This window comes from Buceros rhinoceros, unplaced genomic scaffold (assembly GCF_000710305.1).
Source record: "Buceros rhinoceros silvestris isolate BGI_N320 unplaced genomic scaffold, ASM71030v1 scaffold33099, whole genome shotgun sequence".
In the NCBI taxonomy this organism is placed as follows: Eukaryota; Metazoa; Chordata; class Aves; order Bucerotiformes; family Bucerotidae; genus Buceros; species Buceros rhinoceros.
In genome coordinates this window covers 1-10,829 of record NW_010431447.1, presented here as the reverse complement: position 1 = coordinate 10,829, position 10,829 = coordinate 1, and the positions used below count along the sequence as shown (strand labels likewise).

Here is a 10,829-nt window from a genome sequence, read left to right as displayed (position 1 = left end):
TTAATGAGAATTATTTGGATTGAAAATAGGATGAAATAGCTGCTGTACTTTTCCTCATGCTAATTCAAATGCATGTCATCTCCTTACAGCCTCACAAAAATCTCATGAAGAGCAGCAACAGCAAGAGCTGAACATTTAAGGCAGCAGCACTCAAAGTGAGACCTGTTGGGTCAACAGCTGTCTCTCTGCTATTATTTTAGGCAGTGCTTCTACATAACTGCTCAGACTTAACACTTAAGCAAGCTTGCTTCTCAAGGTATCAGTGGTCACTGACTTAATCCTTACAGTGTTGCTACAGAATTGCAAGATGTCATTTTATCTGCACAACAGCTGAAATGGGGACTCAACCCAGATTTTCCAAAATGGATGGGTTTACCCATAAATGGGGAATTAAAGAAATGACCCAACTTCCAGAAGTGCTTAGCAATTTCAGTAGGCTTCAAGTGGAAGTCAAATGAAAGGGAACTTCTGAGTAGCATTTAAACTCAGAAAATCTGGGCTTAGCTGACTTCGGACACCCATTTCGCTGACTTCTGCTACATGAATGGTGTCTGATGGACTGATCTGTTCAATAGTGTCAAAAGAAAAATCGTCTTTGTTTCTGTATCCAATGCTGAAAAAAAGGGGGAAAAGAAGTAATACTAGCAGAATGAGCACTGAATAGTTTGGTAGAAAGGATGGAAAAAGCACAAGGATTTGAGCAGTAAATACCTAAACCTGCTTAAACATTTAGTGCCTTGTATGCTGCTCACTGAATCCAGTACTAAAGTTTATGGTAATTTCAGAAGGAGTATCTCCTGTAGGGTTTGCATCAGTTTGGTTCTCCAGAGCCACTGATCCTGCTGTTGTTTAAAGCTCAGGCAGTATTGTTCAGAAAGGGACAACAGCCAGACTGATCATACCAACAAGGACTGGAAGTCCACAGCTTTGACCAATACTGGAGTTCTGTCAGGACATTTGTATCATTTGTGAACACAGTGACTCTCCTTGTAAAAAATAATAAAAACAAAGAACTTCTTAATCTGGGGCCTGGATAAGTAGTAAATTAGGCAATCAATAGCACTTGATTGGCATGATGTGAGAAGCAGAGCACACAGAGCAGCCCACTCTGAGTGGTGTTGGTTACCTTCCATTATTCATGACCTGCAAGTTCCTCTATATTCAGTGAGCTAGGGACAAGAGGGCAGTAACCACTGCATTCTTTCTCAACAATAAATACTTCATTAAACAAATCCAGCAGCATTAAATGAAAGGAATTGCAGTAAGAACAAAGTGAGAAGGAAATGTTTTCCAACAATACCAGAATGCTTTTTCAAAAATCAATATGAAATGTATGCCATTGAAGAATGAGATGGAATATGGCCATATTCTAGGCAGGTTATTTTTAGTTTGGGACAGTCAGTACAAATTACTTTTTTTTAAGTCATCTTACTATATTTACAAACCATCTGTGTTTGAACAACTACTGGAAATCAATTTCTTTGAGAACACCACCACCTTCTGGCCTGTGTGAGAAATAGGCATCACCACCTCACTTCCACAGTGGAAATAGTCTTGAGTCAACACACCAATATAAATTTTCCTATCTCATTTCTTTGCTTGTGTCACCCCTTTCAATCCTTTCTTATCCCTCCTCACTTTTGAATGCTTTTCACAGATTGTCCTCCACCTATTTGTTTCTCATTCAGTTCTGAGTAGCTAACTCCTCCCTTCAGTGCTCAGTGTTGAGCACTGATTATTTATTCTGTATTAGGGAGAAATGCCTTATGAATGTCTGCAAAGGCATTTCAGTTGTTCTCCTTCAATTTCTCTTTTTCTAGGGTGACATCCATTAGGTTACCGATTTCATTACCTCTTGGTCCTCCCTCCCCCATCAGTCCTGACAAACTAATGTAACGGCTTTACACATGCAACAAAAAAACCCCATGAACAGAATGCACAGCATAACACAGTGTAAATCGTATTTTGGATCTGGATTTTGCATCCAGAAATCTCCAGGGGTTGCTGGGTCAATTGACATATGCCACATTCTCTGTCTACTGGCAAAATATAGAGAACTTCAAGGCAGTTCATCAAGTACACATTACGCGATCTGAACTGAGGTTATGTTCCCTTTGTCCATCTGTAAAGCCACACGTTGACCTAAGTTAGGGCATGCTTGTTCTGCATGCTTGTTCCGACTGAAGTGGTTACTGGTTCCTGTTCAGTTCCACCTTTCCACCAGAATTTATACTCACACATAAAAAAGGACTGCATAGCACATAGTTCTTCTGAGCTTCAGAGCATGATGAGTTTCAGTTTAGGCTTGAATGGCAGGCTGTAGAGCAAAGGAACTCTGGAGCGCAAACATGACCCCATTTAGGCAGTTTAGCTGAGGCTGCCAAAGACAAAACCACAAATAGTATACATCCAGAACATCGGACGGCCCTCACAGAGACAGCTGTGCAAGACCACTGCCCTGTGGCAGCTGTTCTTTCACAAAGCAAAGTGAATCTTTTTAAGGAAAATGCTCTCATTTTCTTGAAGGCATTGCTATTTAGTGTGAGCCATAAGCAAACACTGCTTGTGCAACTACTGCAAATTTTACTAACTCTTGGAAAAATCACACAAACAGCTAGGAGTAAATTGCACAATTTCTTTTTAGGCTGTTGAGAAAAGCCATGATTGGTAGGTAGCATGGCACTCGGTACAGTCAGACCAGCCAGTATCCTCGAACAGTCACATCTGTCCATTTGCGGTTGTGAGTTAGAACTAGTGAAAATACAAAGGAAACACAGCACTGACTGTCTGACACTTACAATAAACTTACAATAAACATTGACACAAAACTTAAGAAAATACGTTGCTCTTTATTACTCTTTACATGTCAATTGTTCCAAATATTGGAAGGTCTCACATTCAGATTACAGGTGAAGTTATTTAGAGAACAGAACGGTTTTTCCATGGACAATATTTACACTTTATAGTACAGGAAGTGAACATGCGATTCAGTAGTATTCTCCAGTGTCAGCAGCTAAGTCCGTATGTATGGGGAAAAATTTTTTTGTGTAGGTATTCTGCCATTTTTCTGCTATTTTGTAGATTCTCCATCTCAAAAAATGGAATCTGGAAAGAAAAGAAAAATGATTGCTGGAAATATCTTTTATTAAATAACTGGGTGAGATTGATGTTCGTTAAGCAGATGTAAAATTGCACAGCAAAGATTTGTCTGTTTTAAAATTAAACATTAAATCCTTTTAATCCTCAGCATGTATTTGATCTCTAAATCATGTGAATAGAAATTATTGGAAAACAAAGAGTGATAGTTTTAACTCAGTTAAATATAATGGAGTTAGGCTTATGTAATAAGTGATTCTAAATGGAAAAGAAAATCTCAAAAATCTAAAGTAACAGTTTTGATTTGAAGTATGTTTAAAGATATTAATACCGCTATTAATAGAACAGACAAAATAAAGTATATACTCTGTTCTTAAAATATTATTTACAATACAAAGCAGTTGGGTTTTTTTGACTCCTCTTTTTAAACTCCAAATTCAGACCTTTTGGAAAAAAGTATTTAATTAGAAAGCCCAATTCTACTGAACTCTTAGACAATATTTTCCTTTAAGTGAAGATTTGAACCTTAATCACTGCAGCAAAGTACCCTTTCAGGCAACTACTATTTGGCAGGAAACACAGGCAGAGTACACTAATTGATCCAAGGAAGAAAAAAGAATTTCTGTAGCACCGTCAAAAAGGCAAAAGCTAGGCAGAGACAATAGAGAAAGGGCAAGACTATATCTGCCTTGGGAAGTAATTGCTACTACAGAGTTAAGCATTATAAAATTACTCTTTTTCATTTGTTTTGTTAGCTAGAGCAAAAGCAAACCACTGACTTTGGACTTTACCTGCACAACTTCATAACCAAGTAACTGAAGATGTCTGTGTTTAATAGCTTCTTCTCCCAAGAGATTGTGGCTATTAACGCAAAATCGATTTTGACCATCAACACAGAGGACAATTCTAAAACCAAGCACAAGTGTAGTACCAAAAAAAAAAAAAAAAAAAAAAAAAAAAAAAAAAAAAAAAAAAAAAAAAAAAAAAGAAAAATCAGTTATTTTAATCACCACAACTACTGCACTTCCTAAGAAGCATGAGGTGATTCCTCCCCCCTCTTTCTCCCTAATATCTCCTAGAATTAGATGTCATAGGATGGGAGAATCCTAGTTCAGGACAATTTAAATTACTCAGTTTAAGGGTGGGAGGGGGAAAGCCTGAAGCTTAGTCAAACTCATCTGAAAAGCTTTTTGACTGGCTCTGAACAAATATTACCATAAAAGTTAATAAAAGGTTGGTATTTTTAATCCTAATACTGGTAAGGAAAAATGTAGAAAATATTTGTCTCGGCTTGAAAACATTTCAGCAGCTGAATTTATCCAACTTATTAGTGTACCTGTTAAACCTATTAAGAGTTCAAATCTGTACATACTATTGGCAGCATCATGGATTATAACTATAGTTTTGCTCCTTGGTGGTAAAAATCACATCAACTTAAACCAAAATTTGTATATCCACTGTTAGAGTTGCTTGACTGCTCAGTGTGTTAAATGTACTGCGACTTTATTTACACATAAAAGCTGTAATTTAAAAAAACAAAACACACCAAAGCCCACTCAACTATTTAAGCAAGGGATATCGGAAAGAACCTGTATTAGTCTGTGAGTCTTGTGAAGGTAAAGCTGGAGAAAACATAACCTTTTCAAAGGCTTTTGCTTTATCCACAGAAATGCAGTAGCAAATTTCACGCAGGCAGGTTGCTTAACGTTGTGTCCAAGGTTTCTCAAAATAACCCTCGTTTAACCCTTATTTACTTTTTGGACACCTGTGCGTTTTTCACTAAAAACCAGCACGAGTAGCAAGTATCCTCATTACACGGGAAGTATCCTCATTACACTTCCTTACAGAAGCAAACTTGTGAACTCAAACTGACTTACACTGTGTTGAATCTGTGCAGGCATGCTCAGTTAGAATTAATTTGGTTTTAGTTTGAAAATGAGTTACAGAAGATCAAAATGCATTACGATAAGCCAAATCAGAATCACTTTGGTTCTGACCATCACTGCGTAAAGAGACTAATTGTCCGGCACTGTATAGCCAGGAGGCAAAACAATGAGAAAAATAACAGATCAGATATTTTGCCAACTTTGTCCTTTTGCCAGTGGTTTCAATTTGACACCTGATCTTTGTTGAGGCCAATGGCAAAACTCCAATTAGCTTAAATTTTCATCCTGGATGTTCTTTGTCCACACTAACAAACATTTTACCAGTGGTTTATTTTATTCTCTTACCGTCTGTGTACCTCTTCACACTGGGCAGCAGGTAATACAAAACCTTCTTCATCTAATTTAATCTCAATATCTAGTATAAATTTAAAGAGAAGTGACATTAAAACTCATTTCACATAAACTGTTGACTGTAATTCTCATCCTCCTACAGTTCACTGTTTTATAAAATAACTAAAAACCATCATAATACTCTTTTCTGGATCACAGAGGCTTGCAGAAGATGTGTATAGACTATGTTCCACCACCAATTGATAATTAATAACACTACAGCCTTTCACAATGCTGACAGCAAAGTAGTATTCCAAGTCCACTAAAAACAGTAATATAGTTAAATGGCACTTTGCTAGGCTGGCAAGGGCCTCTGGAATTTTGAGGGCTTTGGGGAGAGACCCTCTCTCTGCTCCTGCCTTTTCCTCACTAATTCCCTAATTTTATAGATGAGGTCAATTTTCAAACAGAGCTTTGGACCTCAACTCTGCCAAGTTCAACCCCACCAAGTTCAACCCCATGTGGAAGCTGAAATGCAGAGTAATTCTGGAATCATTCCTCTCTCTAATATTATTTGTTTTATCCCTCTGATATCCATGGGGTTCAAAAGACCCTTCCTTTAATACCTTATATCATCCACCCCTCCTAGGCACACGTCTTTCCTCATAATTACTTTCTTTCCATTTCCTTTCCTGGCACATGAAACGCTCTGTTTTGCTCATTCCTCTCTTTCAGGCCACAAACTACTCACCAACAAAGCAGAGAGATCAGGTGAGTGGCATTGTCTCATTTTGGTTTACATCATACAAATTGTTTACAGGATAAATAAAAGAGGAGCTGATAATAAAAATACAGAATACAATATTTTCCATGCACACTGGCTGTGTAAATTCCAAGGAATGTTGCCATTCCCTTTTCTCACTGTTCTTCTTTCTGACTTTGAAAATACATCTACTTAAAGGTCCCATGACATTTCTTCATTTCAAACCTTCTACCGAGAGTCGTATTCTAGTTTCTGTATTTGCACGGTTTAGAGCGCCCAAAAAGGGAATAAAATCAATCATTTTTATTTCTGGAAAATAACCGAGCTTAAAGTTTTAACAGTATAAGCACACATTTTACTACTGATCTGAAGAAACGTTTCTTACCAATTGTATAGAAATATGGTGTTGATACTTCTGATGCAAAATATATTCTTTTTTTCAGTAAATAAAGTAATCCAGTCTTCACCCTTTTGAGGAGGTGAACATCCAGAGAACTGTGAGGTGTGAGAAAGGCCTTTACTTGGTATTTTGGAAGGAGTTTGGGACCCTACATAATGACAGGAAACCAAATCGAAAGAAAAAAAGGAGGTATGACCTCATATTAATGTAGCAAAATGTGTTCTGTGTATTTCAAAGCTGTTTCTACTGAGACACATTCTGAGGTATGATCTGCTGGAAACTTAAAAAAATCCCCAAAATAACCACCAGCACATCCTCAGCAAACCTGCATGCTACCATGCTGAACATATCACTCCTGACTGTCTTCCATTCCTCTGCAGTCAGGCCAACATCAAAGTGCCTGATCGCTTCTATGTTCCAAGTCTTTGCAAGCTAACCATAAAAAAGGAATAGTTGTTGGGAAAGTATTTGGAAATAGACAAAAAGCACTTTAACTTACAGCTCTTAGTCAGTTCTGTCACGCGTACTAATATATCGAGTCAATTAAGCAGCTAGAAATTAAGCAGCTTTGTATTTTCATCAAGGGAAAAAAAAAAGCTGTTTAGTCAAATTTCAGTGTTACTATGGGGAATACAGTCCTCAACTAAATGTCAAGAGGGCCCTAATGACCTTATCACCTCTTGTTAACATCCACTCTGGTTTCATATGTACCATACCTCATAAAATGGGCACTCCAGGGTAACAGTCAGAAAAAGCTGAGTCAGCTGGGAGGTAACAGTTCTGTCCAAACCAGGTGGCTGAGCTGAAACAACAATATTCAGGCTTTCAGATGTATCTTCAACAAAGCATCTTTACACAAACCATCATGCAGAAGTCAGTAAAAGCTATTCTGTTTAACGCACAGAGAAGCTACTTGATTGTTATCATTCTTGATCACTGTTTGAACGAACAGGAAGATCAGTTGTGAAATGATGTAGTTAAAAACATGAGGAAATAATTTACAGACATATCAATATAAAAAAATACAACTAGCAAGATCTTCGTTAACTGTCATATTCTTTCACAGAAAAAAAAAGATGATCAGAGAGATGCAGAATGTTCTAGAATGTTATACAGGGAGGAATAAGTCTGAATTGAGGTCTTGGAAAAAAAATCTAATCTCCTTCTTCCTACAACATCTTCTCACCAAGTTATAATCCCAAGATCTCACTATTTCACTCATTTTGGGTTTTTTTCATCTGAAAGTAGTACTGAATACTAAATAGTTTATGGGGATTTGTCTACAAGTGTATACTTGAAGCATCTTTCATGTTATGTGCAAAGCATTATTACAAAATGGTAAAAACTTTATGTAGTATAAGATGCTGATCATGCAGGTCATCTTCTAAAGTTCTGTTCTGAACTGACCACTTTAGTGGAATATGTCTATTGATTTAAAAGAACATATTTGAAGTAACTGGTACTATAAGATTTCTCATCTTCTAAATATCTGCTTGAGAACTTTTAAAGACATTCTCTTTATTAGGACATGAGGAATGTCTGCCTCCTAAAAATCAACCCCTTTAAGGTATTTCATGTTGAACTGCTAAAAATTGAGAGACCAAAGTTTCTAATCACTTTGAAAGCTTGACCTTTATATAGATTTTTACTAAGAGCAATCTTTGCTGAGATCTTAAGAAGTCAGTCAATGGATGGGACTGTAGTGGTTGCTCAGAGATAGAAAGGCGCTCAGGCCACGGAACACAGATGGGCACAGCACGCCTCCAAGAGAGGAGGGTAGCTGGCAGTCAGGATGCCAATGGAAAGAAGCATCACATAACCACAGCAGATTCTAGATTAAAGGTAATTTAAAAACTCAGATGAAGCACCAGTCTTTATGCCTTGTTAAAACATATGTGAGCCTTAGAATTCAATTTACATTTTTGCCTAGATAATTAAAAAAACCCATACAGCCTATCTTTAACTGCTCACATTTATGATGCTGTTATGTTTTACTGGTTTGGATCTCACTTCTATTTTAATTAAGCCAACAATTATGCACTGCAAATTATTTTTTTCAGTTTATCCATTTACCCTTTTCAGCTTTTACAAGCCAATTATAATACAATATGAAAGAGAAATACAGCCAAGTTATGAGCAAGAATATAACACAATAATCCTTATCCTGAAAGAACAGCAGAGAGAGACGACAGCAGATGTCCGTACCCAGCTCTGCCTTACTCCCATCTGAAAAGCTGGACATGACGCAGGCTGGCGGAAGGTAAGGAATAAAGCGCTAGAATCACTTACAATGGACCTGATTTGTACTCTCTTGACTAAAGTTTATAAGGATTTTTAAGACTCTTGTTTTAATACAACAATTAATTATTTTTGTAGAATAGGTGGGCACATTTCCTCCACAGAATTACTCAGGATCCAAAACCTATATAGACAAAGGACAAAGATGGGGGGAAAAGAGGACACTATTTTTAAGAAAAGCAGAAGGATTAACTGAAATTAAATTTCTAAGGGAATTTAAATTTCTGTCTAAGATTGTACAGTGCAATTTTCAAACTCCTCTAAATGATATAAACTGAAAGACAACCACAACTGTGACAAGAAAGCAACAGTCTTTGGTCTCCTGATGACTATCCTCCACTCACCTTAATCAAGTTGGGTGTTGATTGGACAGATGAAAGTGTCAAGGAATGGCTGCTTAACAAGAGACACACCACGTAATAGAAAGAAATGAGGAACATCACAAAAGAAACACTGCTCCTTACCTTGAAGCTGTTGCAGAAAATAGGGACTAAATATTTTTGGCAGAAAATTTACTGGATAACGTTTAATAAGGACACATGAGTGCAGCAGGTTCAGCAAGGTGCGAGGCAGGAAGTGACTAAGGCGAGCATGGAGTATGGTTTCAAGCTTCCTAAACAAGGAAGAAGCACTTGGAGGCAGATAGTTAAGAGTCCCAAATGGTACAATATACCCAGCAATCTGGTCAGTGGTAAACTTATCGGCATCGGAAATGAAACCTTCTGCCACTGCATCAAAGATGGGCTTAGAAAGGATCATCTTTTGGCAGCAATACTGCATGACTTTGCTGACTGTTTGAGGATGCATGGTAAAGATGGACTTGGGAACATGCGTTTCCAGTGCCTCTGTAAAAGTTTGTTCACGACATCCAAAGTATAGGAAGGCTTCCAGAACATTTACCAGTTCATCACCTGTGAAATGTGAAATATGCTTCGCAGAATGTTTACACAGTGCTGTGACTAAGGGAACTGCCTGAGTCTGATGAAGAACAACCAGTGAATTCAGTATCATGCTTGTGAACTTTGAGCTTAGCTGGGAAACTATGGTTAGAGTGACATGGTTCATTCTGTTTAGCAAGTCTTCATACTGTTCCCCTTCCTTGACAGTCACCTCCAGCATCTTATAAACCACCACCATTTCCCTAGGACTCCAATTCTCAATGTCTTTTACTTGCATGTGGTTCACTATTTGTTCCAGTATCACACAACTTGGGCTTTCCAACTCAAGCAAACTCTCTCCAAGAGCACACAGATTTTTAACAGTCAGTTGTCCTTTACCAAGCCGTTCCTCACCCTCTGAAAGCAAGCTTGCCATCAGTGTACTCTGGGGATCTATACATAATTTTATCAAAGCTTGCAATGCATTCAGCAGCCCAGTGTTTGACAGTTTTGAGGATTCAAATTCAAGCTGGAAGCATAACGCCCTGAAAACTTCATTCTCTAACACTCCTTCAGGATTTTTCAGACCATTGTCATCCACCTCCACATCAGAAATCCTCTGCAGGGCTCCTGATGCCATAGTATCAGACATGACTTCCAGAGAACTAACAAAGTCAAAAATCTCTTTCGATGTACAAAGGCTGTTCAACTTCTTAAAATATAGTTGTTCATCCATCCACACGTTATTTGATTTAGTACTGCTCCCAGTATCTCCACAAAGATGCACAGATTCATTAACAGAAAGAGACTGTATCCGCAGCTGTACATGTTTTTTTCTACAAAACATATACTGAGATTTATCTTTGAAGCGCAGCATCCTCATGGCTATGGAGTTACAGTTTTGGGGCTTTTGCTGCTCACTGATCAAGCTCAACCTTTTGCTTAGGGTCATCAAAATGGACCTGCTTACTGGTGTGCTGGATGAATAAAACTGGAAACTTTTTTGGCTAATCAAAGCCATATTGGATTTGGCCAATCAAAGGCAGTGGGTTCTCAAAAGATACCTAGAGGAAAAAAAGTACATATAAATATACAGTTTGGAAAACAGCATTAGTACCATTAAAACACAGGAAAAAACCCCCAAGCTTTCAGCAGCTGCACACGGCTGAGATGATCCC

At 37.8% G+C, this 10,829-nt stretch overlaps 1 protein-coding gene across 1 annotated transcript; it reads right to left on the bottom strand.

Moving 5' to 3' along the window:
- Positions 1-2,942: 2,942 nt before the first annotated feature.
- FASTKD3 (FAST kinase domains 3) lies at positions 2,943-10,672 on the bottom strand. Its single transcript, XM_010143440.1, has 6 exons — positions 9,238-10,672; positions 7,192-7,277; positions 6,461-6,623; positions 5,328-5,397; positions 3,888-4,002; positions 2,943-3,105 (listed from the first exon to the last, which is right to left on the bottom strand). Exons 1-6 carry the CDS (start codon positions 10,670-10,672, stop codon positions 3,007-3,009), a joined length of 1,968 nt encoding a protein of 655 aa, XP_010141742.1. The 3' UTR covers positions 2,943-3,006.
- Between the last annotated feature and the right edge of the window lie 157 nt (positions 10,673-10,829).